Source organism: Conger conger, chromosome 3 (assembly GCF_963514075.1).
Source record: "Conger conger chromosome 3, fConCon1.1, whole genome shotgun sequence".
Taxonomy (NCBI): Eukaryota; Metazoa; Chordata; class Actinopteri; order Anguilliformes; family Congridae; genus Conger; species Conger conger.
The window spans coordinates 21023383-21037918 of NC_083762.1; the positions used below are offsets into that span (position 1 = coordinate 21023383).

The 14536-nt window shown below is 40.0% G+C and overlaps 1 protein-coding gene across 2 annotated transcripts; it reads right to left on the reverse strand.

Annotated features, from left to right (window-relative positions):
• Positions 1-7342: 7342 nt before the first annotated feature.
• rasl11a (RAS-like, family 11, member A) lies at positions 7343-11796 on the reverse strand. Of its 2 annotated transcripts, XM_061234744.1 has the most exons (4): positions 11313-11796; positions 10635-10691; positions 10453-10535; positions 7343-9691 (listed from the first exon to the last, which is right to left on the reverse strand). In XM_061234744.1, exons 1-4 carry the CDS (start codon positions 11461-11463, stop codon positions 9221-9223), a joined length of 762 nt encoding a protein of 253 aa, XP_061090728.1. In that variant the 5' UTR covers positions 11464-11796; the 3' UTR covers positions 7343-9220. The 2 variants fall into 2 exon arrangements, with proteins under 2 accessions (XP_061090728.1, XP_061090729.1); XM_061234745.1 differs by lacking the exon at positions 10635-10691.
• Positions 11797-14536: the final 2740 nt, after the last annotated feature.

Here is a 14536-nt window from a genome sequence, read left to right on the forward strand (position 1 = left end):
GAACTATCGATTCAGAAGACACACATGGTAATTGACCATCACAATTCCGATAATGGGTGCCAAAAAATAGGTAAATGGTAAAACATACCACTTAGCACTGTAAGGGAATATGGAATGGACTGGAAGAGGATGTGTCTACGTATTATCCCCACAGATGGTAAGGAAGATGGTGAGGGAGGGATGCCATACCATCCATACTGTGGACGGATAACCAAAGCAGTTACATTAAGCCTGGGTTTCATTTATGAGAAACCATGCTGCCAGTAATATAACTCTAATGCTGGTAAACTTGATCCAGAACTGAGGGACCAGGTATGGCAATATGATTGACTAGTTAGAGGACCTTAATGGAAGCCGTGAAGAAAGACCATTCTAGGTCCCCACATTAAGCACGCCACATACTGACCCTCAGTGCTCCTAATACTCCTCTTTCTCACGCAATACTTCACTCCTGCCAACGGAAATAAGCCGATAGGCAGAACTTCCAGAGTGACTTTCAACTGCGCAGATGATAACAGTGCAAGGGGAAGCAAGTAAACAAATGTCACAATTATGTTGTTCTGAGAAATTATTAGAAAGTATGCGCCCAGTGCAAAGCACTTACACACTTTTTTCATCAATGCAGATATTATCACAATGAATGCACTCAGATTGACTGTAAAGATATAGGACCTCTTATCTAAATTTCTATCCATCTAAATTAGTATCTACTAACATCACACAATGACAGTGCACTCGCAAAATTAAATTAAACCTTTTCAGCCAACTAGTGAGCACTCATAGCTGTGCACAGTTGTAGGCATCCCACCCTGAAGGAAACTACAAAACAGTTGTGAATTACAAATGGGATCTTTTTCTGGAGAATACTGTGAAAAATTGAGAGGGACGTCACCAAAACGAACAGGCAAAATATGAGTCATCGAGTAACGAATGGGAAAGGGCCTTATGGGAGCTCTAATGGCCTCTGAAGAAAGTGCAGGCTGGGCCAAAGACTCTTCAGGATGTTTACAGTTCCACTCCACTGCAGGAGGACGGAAGAGCTGTGAGAAAGGCAGTGGGATGCAGAGACTTACCCCTTCCCAATTCAAATGAGGGTTTTTACTTCCAATGATTCCACTGAGAAGCAAGGGTGGGTGGTGTTTAACCGCAACAAGGCCAAATGGCAATGCTTCACGCATTAAGTATAGACTTACTACAAGCCACAATCTATCATGTTGTGAGACATTGTCGTCACACCACACTAGCCCCCGCCCCACTCGTCTTTTCCTCTTTTCCCAGTTTCTGGCACTGTGGGAACACGGAGGCCTGCATTTGGAGGGTGGGAAATAGTGAGCAGTATATTTCTGGGAACAAGCTGGAGGCCTCCGTGCAGTGATCATATGTAGTTTGCCAGCCACTGTTGCTTTTACAGGAAATGCTCCAAGCGCAAGAACAAGTAAACATGCGCACGCCCATTTCACTCTCTTTCGTAGCTACGTATTTTGTTAAGCTGAGGGGGGGAAGGGAACAGGAAGGAATAAGATGATGGTGATCGCATTATTTTTGAATGCTCTGACGCAGAAAACATTACCTCAGCTGGGCCAAAAAATCCTTCTTCCACTGCAGAAGTGAACATTTCTGAACTCATAGGGTGTAGTGATTATTCGAGGGCTTTAGGGCATTTGTTCAGCACAGACATTCGAGTTCTTCTTTTCTGGCTTTTCTTGTTCTACTGCCCATAGAAATAACAAGCCACTAAGATTGAGTCATAAAACTTGGAAGGATTTCACATGGCCTCATGCTGCATTTGAACAACACACCATTAGTTTAAATTGAACTGTAGAGACAGAAGAACTCCTGCCAAAAGAAACCCTCCCAGCTTCCCTGGGTGAGACTATTTCAATTGCCAATCTGCTGCATTTGCAGACACAGTCTGACATTTTACATTTTTGTGTTTAGTATATTGCTTATAGTGTATGGGTCATTTCTATGTGAACAAAAGCAGGTGCAATATATGATATTATGGCAGCCAAATGTAAAATGTAGCACTCCTGAAAGTAATTTCCACAGTGTTCCTGATTCTGTAATAATCCAAGCGTTGCACAGACACGTTACAGGTATTACACAGTATAAATGACCATATCCAGCAAATGTGTGCAGCGAAACAAAGCTTTTTGTTAGTTTGCCCTGGCAACCAACAGATGATTACACACAAAGCAATAAGAAGGATCTTACATAAGTTGGCTATTCATAATGTGAAAACACACAACAATAAAACAATTTTTCATTTTCGAAAAAAAAAATTAGCTTGAATCCCTCTTTTATGAAATTCTGCTGATGCTGTATTCGTCGTTTGCAATGAAAAATTACATTATGAAATAATGAAAATGAAGAAATAAAAAATTGCATTATTATTAAACGACGGCACGGACGGCGCAGTGAGTAGCGCACTGCCGCCTCACAGCAAGGAGGTCCTGGGTTCGAATCCCGGTCGGCCGGGGCCTCTCTGTGCGGAGTTTGCATGTTCTCCCCGTGTCTGCGTGGGTTTCCTCCGGGTACTCCGGTTTCCTCCCACAGTCCAAAGACATGCACGTTAGGCTGATTGGAGAGTCTAAATTGCCCGTAGGTATGAGTGTGTGAGTGAATGGTGTGTGTGCCCTGCGATGGACTGGCGACCTGTCCAGGGTGTATTCCTGCCTTTCGCCCAATGTATGCTGGGATAGGCTCCAGCCCCCCTGCGACCCTGTTCAGGATAAGCGGGTTCAGATAATGGATGGATGGATGGATTATTATTAAACAATCCCTGCAGGAGAGTCCTGGTAATTACAACAAAATATACACCATAATAGTTATTCCAAAATATACTTAAGTTTTTCCAAAGCATCAGTGCTGTGTCTAATTTAAGGCTAAAGAAACCTGACTAGTTGTATGATATTATTCTTGGATTCTGTTGTGTTATTTTAGTCTAAAAGATTACAAGAATAACATTTTTATTTGGTCAACATTCCAAAGTTCTGTTATAACCTAATATAGCTCTGAAGCGAATTGGACTGGTTGTGAACACAGTCTGGTGTAGATATGTCACTGTTTGTGCTCTGTATGTACATGAAGAACCAAGCATTAAGAAGAGATGGGGGTCCCCAGTCCCTTTCACCAGATGTGGGGCTTCAGCACCTGCTTTCCCTGTCCCACATAAAATGAATAATAGTAGTCTATCTGTTCCCCTTTGGAGAAAGAGCCACAGAACTACTGTATGTATGTATGTACTAGGGTTATCACATCACATTTTCATCTGACAAAAAGAGACCGATCAATTTCTTTTTTATTTCCCATTTCACAGCAAACCTCATCAATAACATCATATGTGTTTAGTTTTTTTACTTTCTCATAATAATGCCAGGTAGCGTGTATAGACCTTTATTTACCACTAAAAGAAGACTGAATATTTCTGGCTGTGATTACAGTGAATGAATGAATGAATGAATGAATGAATGAATAAATAAATAAATTGGGACCAAGTTCATAGTAGTCTCTAGCCTCTCTTCGGCAAAAGAGAGGTGGAAAGTTCAGGGGTCAGAAAGTAAAAGTCCAGCCATGTGTTTCTTCCACCCATGAACTCAGCCAGCTGATTTCAGTAATTAGTTCAACCTCTGGGCTGAAAAAATGTGCTGAAGAATGAGCAAATCCAGGTGGGTGGAGAAAAATACCGGGCAGGACTTTTACTTTCTAAACCTCGATTTTCCACCTCTGCAAATGCCTTTCTTGGCTTGGCTCACTGTAAACTTTGTAGACTCATCCAGCTCAGGTGCTTCTGGTCAGAATAACAGGAATGGTCATCCAACTAATGGGCACTGCAACAACTACATTTTCCCCAAAAAACACAAAAAGTAGCCTGTGCATGAACATTTTAACAGAAAATGATGTCTGCTGCAGGGATCTGAGTTCAGTTTTCTCTTCTGTCTGATAGTCCATAGGTCAATAATGTCATGCAATATGATTATACTCACCTGGTTTAAATCAGTCCCTGATGGAGGGGAGGAATGAAAATCAACAGTATGACTGGCCCTATGGGCCACATTTCAGGATCCCTGGTCTACTGAATGCAAGCTCTTCATCACAGACAGTCGTTTCTTTTGAAAAGGGAAATATGTCACTGACTTGTCCAGGCTGGTTGGGCTGTCTCACTGGTCAGGTCAAACTGGTAAGGCTATCTACTTATTTATCAAGGCAATTGGGCACAACAAGAACACATATTTGCCAAAATGGTTCAATTTAATGATTCCATTTCTGCAATGAAAGCCACAACAATTTTGTTTGAAAAGACAAAAAAAAAAAAAAGCTTTTGTACTACACTGACTATGGAAAAGTTTAAATTGTGGCTTGATTCTGTCGAAATGAACAGCTGTATTTTTCTTTTTAAAATGCTTTTTATCCTCCTATGATTCATTATTCAAAGAGTAACTGAGAAAATATTGAAAAGATTAGTAGCTGCATACATTTGCAGTAGTTTGACTTGAACTAAGTTGTAAGCTTGATGCTTGAATAACATTTACCTCAAAATGAATACAAAATGGTGTTGTATTTACAAGAATGTGAACATTGATTACTTGATTATTTTCCTTGCAACTACTAGAAGCAATTGTTGTGTAGTTCAGACTTTTTACTTTTTTGTACTACATTAATGACATGTCTGAGACTTGGTTAGTGGAATCAGGCCGTTGCAGGAAGCAATCATTAATCAGGGGAAATGTTGGCTTAGACAGCTGTTTTCAGTCCTGCAATCTGAGCTGACTTGGCCACTCAACCCTGCAGACTGGGGAGTTTTACCATGGAACTTCTCCCAGTGCAGTCACACTTCCTAAGGACTAGATGTTTTAACGGAAAAAGCTTACATATAATGCAGTCTCGTTGGGAACTTTCATTTTAAATTATTTTATGATGAGTCTCTGATCCCTCTTTCTGTTGTGTCATTATACAGTAAATTGCGTTATACATTTTTACACGTTTTGCACAACAATAACCTTCACTTCTTCCCACTACATCATTTATTTTGGGAGAAAGTGCTTAATACTTAATCACAGAGGAAATCATTAATTTCCATGTGTCAGTGATCTCACCCACGGTCTGACGATTGTGGTGACATTAGAAAGCTGTTTGCTTCACTGCTATTCTGTATACAACAGTAAAACTGTCCCGATAAATGTGCTGCGTTTAACTGCTCGGCATTTTTCTCTCAACTGTAAAAACTTTCTGCAGAAATCATTACTTGATTCATATTCATCTTGGGCAGCAAATGTTATTTCCTCCAAACAAAGGTGTTCGCCAGATGCTTGTGTGCCTTTTCTATTGCTTCAGATGCATTTGATTTTCCGGCTGCCCTTTGCACGATAATCTCTATGAAACCAAACAACCCACCCAAAACATGCCATGTAAGTACAAACAGCTTAGGCACTTAGGATTCTACCTCCCTGAAGTAGTGCTCTGGTGAGTTTGGCACTCCTGCTGTATATTGGGAAGATCCAACTGGAAATGACAATGAAAAAGCCATCCTGGGGATGAGGAGGAAAAGAACCTCCTGGGAGCGTCTGTGAGTGGCCAGTAAGGCCGCACTCCCACAGAGACGTGCGCAGAGGAAGCGTCACAGACTGCAGATGGACACAGAAAAGCAATGTGAATCTCAGCAGTAATAAGGTCACAGGGTAAGTTTAATAGTTTTACAGCTCCAGCTCATCCGCCATACGGCCTTCAGCGAAAGAGAACTACAAAATGTCACTATCAGCAGATTTATTTTTTATAAACTTTAGCTTTTGCTACTGATAAAAAAACACTCTTTGTAGCTGAATGAAAAAATCACAGATAAATTGTTCTGCAGAAGTGTGTGAATGGTGTTTTAGGAAATGGTGGTTTGTGCCATATTCGGGACGATCAGTGACCCTTTCCCTTCGCTGGTCTCATGGAAACAGTCTCCCCAGATCCCAACCTGGTGAAAAGTAATGTCTTGCATATTTTCCAGAGAAGCAGCGGGTTTCTTCTGTGTGTGATCATATTTGTATACACATGCATATGTCCATCTTTCGGAGTATGTACAGTATGTTCCTGTTTACGAGGAACCTTAAGCTAGCTACCAAATTCTGTTTTTTTGCAGACACAGTTCAACTAACAGTCCAAAAACTTTTAGTCCCCTCATATTCCTACAAGATTGGTCTTCCCAACCTTGTTACCTCGGTTTAACATTACACCCATTTGGACATGACACAGCCGTTCAGTCTTTGTAACAAAATAAAAATTCCTCTCTTTACCATCCAGGCTAAAATTCCACCTCTCTTGATGCTCCTCCAGTGTTTCTTGGGATGACAGTTTGTGAAGACCTAATGACCTCCAAATGTCAAGACCTCCTGACCCCAAAATGCTTCCGCCAAGGATCTACACGCTACCCTCTCCTCTTCTCCAAACAGTTATAATCTCTTAGTTTTATCATCTCCAAAGTCTCTGCTGGTGATAGTCCACTTTTCCTTTCTTGCCCCCCCCCCCCCCCCCATCTGAAACACAGGTCTCAACACACACCTCAGCGTGCCTGAAGGCCATTTTGTGCTGGATGGCAGACCATCGTCTGAAGCTAAATCTATCCAATTCCTTCCTTTGCAAGCCCTCTCCCTCAGTGTGCAGGCTGAATATAACCTCATCTGTACAGCTTCCTGGTGATGTTTTAGCAGGCAAAATAAAAATATATACTTGTCTAAAACAACTTCTAATTTACTCAGGGAGCATTCCAGTTAAAATGGGAGCTTGTGAAAATATGGGCAGAGTTCCCTAACTTAAATCCAACATTCACAAATATTAAAAGATATCTTGCAAGAATTAATTGGTGCATTTGGAGCTATTTAACATATATTTGTTTTCCTTAACCTCATATAATATTTAAAATTTCAAATAAAATAAATTGAATAATTTCCAGGTCCAAAAAAACATGGAAGAGTTAATATAAGAGCAAATGAAAAACATTTTAAGAATAGGTTTCAAAATATGTTGCAATGACAGTTACTTTAAGAGATGAAAATAACAGAAGCAGGATCTATTTGATTACAATAGCAGAGTTGAAAGCAAGGCACTCTCATAAAGAACTCTATTTCATTTTAAACACCACCATTGATACAGTGACCCAGCAAGGAGACAAACTTCCTGCCAGTTGTAGATTATTCCTGGTTTTAGGCCAAGTACAGAGCTCAGAGAGAAAAGAGACTTTCCAGCTTTCCACAACAGTTTTAAGGAATGCACCGTTATCAAAGGAACACACACCAGCAAGGATTTCACTGAGTATTTCAACTACGACACACTGTGCAAAACAATGGGAAGACACAAGAAATTGGAATCAAGGTTGGTTTATTTCCCTGAGGATCAAAACAGAGAGAAAATTACCTTCTGACGAAGTGCAATATCACAGTTCAGATGGCCAAGGTGGTATACTGTAGATTCATGATACCCCAGGGGGTAAATACAGATACTAATTCCACCACTACTATATTAATTTAATTCATTCTTATTCATGAATACAGAAATCCACAGTAATTTCAATAAACATGCATATTGCCAGCATCAAAACTTGTATCTCCAAAACTACAACAATACAGGAAATGAGAAAGGGATTTATTATTGCAGAGAAGTTACACTGTGTTTTGAACAAACTTTATTCAAAACAGTATACAAAGGATAATGCAAGCTCTTATTTATGTAGCAAACTGATACATGGAGACACAAGATTTTTAAAGATGCACAGGATACTATGAAATCCTTCTATCTTTTGGAAAGAAGCACCGCTAAGTGACCCACAGAGTGAAAAAAACTGATATGCTATGGGATTGCGTGCCCAGTGAAAACATGGTGGACTGTATGTATGTATGCATGTATGCATTGTATGTATGTATGCATGTATGCACTGTATGTACTGCAATAGGCTGTTCGTGGGTGAAAAGGCCAACATTTTTACTCGAAAGAGAAAAAAAACTGAAATATAACAAACTATGCCCCTGTAGTCTCCCTTCAGAAATTAATCATTTATTTCATTAGGTCACACAGTTCATGCCCAAACTATGGCTGATGGTATCTAGCCATGCAGTACGTTTAGAAAGCAGGCACCATTGACTATTGGTAAGCGTCACGTATTAATTAAGCACTGTAATCCAATTAATTCTCGAAATAAACAATGGAATTGAGTTTGCACAGGGTGTCCCATATGTTCTGCACTGCATATACATACACTCAGTGAGCACGTTATTAGGTATTTATTAAACTGTTTTTCTTCTGCTGCTGTAGCCAATCCACTTAGAGGTTTGACACATTGTGTGTTCAGAGATACTTTTCTGCATATCACTGTTGTAATGTCTGGTTATTTACATTACTGTCACCTTCCTGTCAGCTCAGACCAGTCTGGCCCATCTCCACTGACCACTCTCATAAACGTGTTTTTGCCTGTAGAAATGCTGCTTTCTGGATGTTTTTTGTTTTTCACACCATTTCGCAGTCACTCTAGAGACTTGTGCGTGAAAATCTCAAGAGATCATTCGTTTCTGAAATATTCAAATTACCCTGTCTGGCACCAACAGTCATTCTACCGTCACTTAGATCACATTTCTTCCCCATTCTAACATTTGGTCTGAAAAACAGCTGAACCTCTTGACCATGTCTGCATGCTTTTATGCATTTAGTTGCTGCCACATGATTAGCTGATTAAATATTTGCATTAACAAGCTGGTCTACAGGTCTACCTAATAAAGTGGTCATTGAGTGTATGTTTATTGTGAATTGACAAAATTATTAGAAGTTATCATTTTCATTGTGTGGTTTATATACATACTGATAGAACAATATGGTAATATGCCTCTAATTCTTGACCTGAATCAAAAGCATTTGACTTTCATTATAATAACTCCATATGGGGAAGGAAGCAGATACTGACTTTCTCTGTGTCCCAATAAGTTGGAAAGATTAACTAAAATTGTACTGTAATGAAGGTAGTAACTCCCAATCCAGAATGACATTTGTTAGTATGGACTGCCTGAACAAGACTGCCAATCCATTGACCACCTGTCTCTGTCTCTGGGCTGAGCTGCGTGCACTTCCAGATTCCTCATTATGCCTGGACATACAGTGACTGGGGAGGCCCAGCGACACATACTGCTCGGCCCCTCAGATTGCTGTGAATCCAGTTTTCTCAAAGCAGTACCTCTCCTTCCTGGAGCTGACATCACAGGGTGGTGGAGGACTTGACCTTAGAGGAGAGGACCTGCCTGAACCTCCTCTTCAGCTCCTGCATGTTGGGAGACTTGGGCCTGGCCAGGTGGAGTCCGCCTCGCCTCTTTTCCCCGTTGCTGCCGCCCAGGGCTCGGCTCACTTCCTGGCACAGGTGCAGGAAGGCGGCGTGCACCCCCTCGTGGTTCTCCCGGGCGGAAGCCTCAAAGTAGGCCCCCCCGAGCTCGGAGGCCAGCGCCTCCCCCTCGCCGGCCGGCACCTGCCGTGCCCGCAGGAGGTCGCTCTTGTTGCCCACCAGTATGATGGGAATGTTGCCGCTGGGATGGATGCGGCGCACGTGCTGGTACAGTGGCTGGATGGTGCGGTAGCTGCTGTGGTCCGTGATGGAGAAGACCAGCACATAGCCGTCCGCCCAGTAGATTGAGCGGTTGATCTGCTCCTGGCAGTACAGGCCCTCTGGATCATCCTGTCCCAGAGAGAGATACAATACACCTAAAGTGATAGTTTACTTTCTGGATATATTTAATCTAGTTCCTTGGTACGTTTTCAAATTCAAATATCAAGTTTTGTTTTCAATTAAGTACACGTCTTCCACTTGCAGAAGTTTTTGACAACCAGGCGGCTTTACAATGATGGGTATCAGGGCATTCATGCACAGCAATTTATGGAATTATGTTTCCAGTAACTCCAGAATATGTTTCAATACTCCTTGAGTGCAGCGGTCTCAGGTTGCACTGTAGGAAATCGTTCCAGAAGAAAATAAGATGAAACGTAACTGTTTAGGAAAAATTGGATAACATAAACACAAACACACTACCTCTGGCATGATGTCATTGTAGAGACTGTTTTGCAGGTCCGGGATTTTCTTGCTTTAGAACAAACACTGAATGCCCCCATACCAGCCATTATAAAGTCAACAGGTCATAAGAAACCTTTGTGAACACCACATTTATCCTTCATTTCCCACAAAAACTGAGCCAATCGAAAACATGCCCTAAAACTGAAATCATAGACAAGTGTACTCTTTATCAATGTCTACATGCTGCATTATGCCAAGCCCCTAAGGAAACCATTGAGGAATTAGAAATTCCCAAAGGATATGGAAGCTTCATGATGAAAGCAAAAAAAGAAGATATAATCATTCTTGTAACATTTTGGTATAAGTGAGATGCATTACAGTTGTGTAATAGTCTTCCTGTTGCCAGCATACTTCCTGAATTAATTTACCTGTAGTGCAACACAAGGAGTGTCCTGAATCTGTAAGGATATCTGTTCTCCATCCAGATTAATTTTTCTTGAATACAGGGCTCCTGGTTTGAGAGAACAGAGACAGACAAATGAAGTGCTTGTGAGCTGAAAATGAAAAATGATTTTAATTCAACATGGTAACAAATTAAATGAGAACCCACCCGTATTTGCTTCATAGTCACCAATGAATCTCTTGGTCAGAAATCTCACAATCAAAGCTGGAAATATCGAAACATAAATGGTTTCCTTTTACATCCACATACATTAACACAATTGTCCAAAGCACACACAGACCATTTGTTCGCAACGTGATACCCCTCAGGCCGATTTATACAGCGCTCCCTAGTGGCCATATTTGTATTTCTCCAGTTTTGAATGAAATGCTGATTTTTCTGAATCGGTACATGATAACTAACAGTAATCTTCACGATGTTAATTTCCTCTGCTATGTACTATAGAAGCGTTGATATTACGATAGGCCTACTTTATTCTCATGGAATTGATAACGAGCACATAGGATATCCACAAGTGATAGATGTTTTAACGGCTAACGTTAACTATTAAGTTTTACATTGGTACGACAAGCTCCTCGTTTTATAATTCGTGGAAGTGAAATGAAATCATTTTGATCAGTAGTGCTAACTTAATCATATTACACCAATAGGTTACATTACGCTTATCCGACAGAAGCATGCTAATGAATTGGCTGCTGTACCCGCTCGAATTTTACAGCCAAGTTGTACAGAGAACCTTGAATATAACTACACAAAGATACATTCCACAAGGATATCTGCTAAGTACATGTGGTAGGTATTTGCATATTTCTAATTCAATTTTACCTGTTTTCCCGACGTTGCTAGCACCCAAAACGACAAGTTTAACGTTCTTGTTGGGCACGCAGTCCAGAACGGGGTACTCCGGTATAGGGACAAGTAAAAAGTTGCTTGAGCCGCTGCTCATTGTTCTTGGAGAGTCGACGAGAAGACGCATTTAGCAAGCTATGTCCTTAACTGTGCTGTGTTGAGATGCAGCTCGCAAATTTCGCTCCAAGTCCTTTGGTACGAATTTTAGAATAGTCTACTTCGGCGGGTTTCTGCGTTTCGCTCATGGTAATCCCAGTGCAACGTCCACTTCAAACAAGAACAATATCATTTGAGTGATTTGCACTGAAAAAGCGGCTAAAATTAAGGACACCACTTGGTGTTACTAATTTATGATGCGTAACCATAAAGCCAGGCAGGAAATTGTCAATAAACTAAAAGTCCAAAAAATACATCTTGCATATTATAACAGTAACCGCCTTACTCCGTGGAAAGAGGACAAGGCGACAGACGCACTGAAGAATGATGCTAGGGGCGTGCGTAAACTAGCGTGGGGGAGATTGCTGATAAGTACACTGCCCACACTAGACAACCCTATAACCACTGATAACACAACAGAAGAGCGGTAGTAAATAGCACAGTTCGTTGTCAGATATTTTATAATCACGATCTTATCGCACAAGACTTTTTTTTACACTGCAGGAAAAACGCTCATTTTAAAAACGAAGAACTATATTTTATATAGCCTAGTTTTAAAATATGAAACCGCAACTGTATTTCATTTTTTGCAGAGGTTACATTCCGATAAATAAATAATGTATTTATTGTAATGCAATTTATTGTCTATTTAAATAAATAAATAAAACACAGAAAACCAATCTTCGTCAAGATCACTGCGAAATGAAAATAAAAATTGGTACAAAATGAATTCAAAGGTATAGTAAAATAGCAACACTAATTAGCCTACTAATTTTGAATTTAGATTTCCTATATTTTTGCATATGTTCAACATTGAACAGTTTCAGATCTTTAGACAAAATGTAATATTAGATAAAGGGACCCTGAATAAACAAAAAACGAATTTTTTGTTAAATATTGTTTTATTGATTTAATGATTTTTTTTACTGGTTTCACCACCTTTAGCAGCAATAATTGCAATGAAACACTCCTTGATATCAGGAATTTGAACTCTTCCGCTTTAATAAAGACACATTGATAGTCTTTTGAGCATGAACTGCTCTTTTCAGGTTCTGCCACAGCATCTCAATTCGAGTCAAGTAACAACTTGAAAAGGCCCCCAAAAAACTTTAATTCAGATTATTTTCATTCAATTAGATGTGGACTTATGTTTTGGTCTTGTTACATAACACAATTATTCAGCTCTTGGACAGATGACCAGACATTCTCCTTAAGAATTTTCTGGTACCAATCAGAATTCAAGGTGCAATAATGACATGTTTTCCAGCTTTTTTTTCCCAGTTTTCCAGGTCCTGAGGCAGCAAAGAATCCACACACCATCACCATGTTTGACTTTTGGTATGATGTTGTATTTTAGTATGATGCTTTACAGCAGACATAATGGGACCTGTATCATTCAGAAAGTCCCACTTTTGAATCATCTGTCCATGGAACATTATCAGGTGCTTCTTTACAATTGTGAGATGAGCATAGATGTTTCTCTTGGATAGCAGTGGTTTCGGCAAAGTTGCTACTCTCTCATCTTTGCTCAGTCTCTAATTGTAGAGTCATGAACCCTGATGAAGCTCAGGAGAGAGAGGCCTGCAGGTCTGTGGATGTTCTTCTGGGATCATCTGTGACTACCTGGATTAGTAGTCACTGTGCCCTTGGAATTTTGGCAGGCCCACCACTCCTAGGAATATTCACCACTATTCCAATTGTTCTCCAGATCCAGATCCTTACTTCCTTACTAGCTTTGCAACCCTTGTTGAGTACACCTTTTTAAAGGTGGTGCAACCAGTTTTTAAGATTAAGGGGGCATTTCCTTTTTCACAGGGGTTGGGTGTTTGATCAGTTTTTTCATTAAATAAATTAAATAGTAATTAAAAAATGTTTTGTCTTTACTTTGTCTTAGTGTATTATCCCTTTTCGAATATTACATTCTGCCTAAGACCCTGAAACCATTCTGTGTGAAAAATACAAAATAATAGAGGAAATCATTGATTCATTCATTCATTATCTTAACCCGCTTATCCTTAACTGGGTCGCAGGGGGGCTGGAGCCTATCCCAGCATACATTGGGCGAAAGGCAGGAATACACCCTGGACAGGTCGCCAGTCCATCGCAGTAGAGGAAATCAAGAAGGGCCAAATACATTTTCATGGCACTGCACATTTTTCTGTCAACTATGTATTGTATGTAAAAGTATTATCCAGAATATCATGTGTTAATGAATTATAATGCATTTTATATACTGCCTTTACATCAGTAATTCAACATAAAAAATGGAATGATAAAACAAACCAAAATTTTCATAGGTCTTGGGCAAAAGGCATTAATTCTGAGGACTTTTGAAAGAGATGCGTTTCTAGAGCAGGAGTGCACAAGGGCAAATCCATTTTGGGATTTCATACCATCTTCTGCAATTAATCCTTTAAATAGCTCAACGATTTATTTGATTTGGCATTTTTTACAAAGTAATGAGCTACAGCTGCAAATTATACCTATTGCAAAATTGTGTTTTCTGCTGCCCCACACAAGATGGATCATTATACAACAATTTTGAAAGCTTAGTCATTACAGCTAGTTAGAACAAAAGCTACACAGTGGCCCTTCAGGACTGGAGTTGTACACCTTTGAAATTGAGATCCATAGATTTTAACCATATTGGCCATGGTTGGTCATAACCACTGCCCTAGAACCTTGAACAGATATCTGTCCATTTGCCCATCTATGTACAGTGTAGGGCTGAAGAACATATGAGACATGATTGAGTATAAATTAATGACTGCTATGGACTTATGGAGTGCAGAATATATTATCTGCCAAAAATATTCAGACAAATATTTGTATGATTAATTATAAATATAACACATTTGATCTGATTAAATGTGACCATTATACTGGCGTGGCGGTGTCCACCATTGAGAAATCTAGCAACTGTGAAATAATTAAGCTTATTGCAGAGCATGACTGAATACTGCAAAATCAGAACAAAACTGAGTACATCTGTACAGTGAAATTTCTGTTTGACCAGGTGTACTTTTCAACATTGGCAACTTGGC

Coding starts and splice junctions, on each gene's coding strand:
- rasl11a (XM_061234744.1), bottom strand. CDS start 11,463: ATGCGTCTTCTCGTCGACTCTCCAAGAACAATGAGCAGCGGCTCAAGC. Junction 10,692..11,312: donor TAGCAACGTCGGGAAAACAG/GTAAAATTGAAT, acceptor CGATATTTCCAG/CTTTGATTGTGAGATTTCTG. Junction 10,536..10,634: donor TGACTATGAAGCAAATACGG/GTGGGTTCTCAT, acceptor CTCTCAAACCAG/GAGCCCTGTATTCAAGAAAA.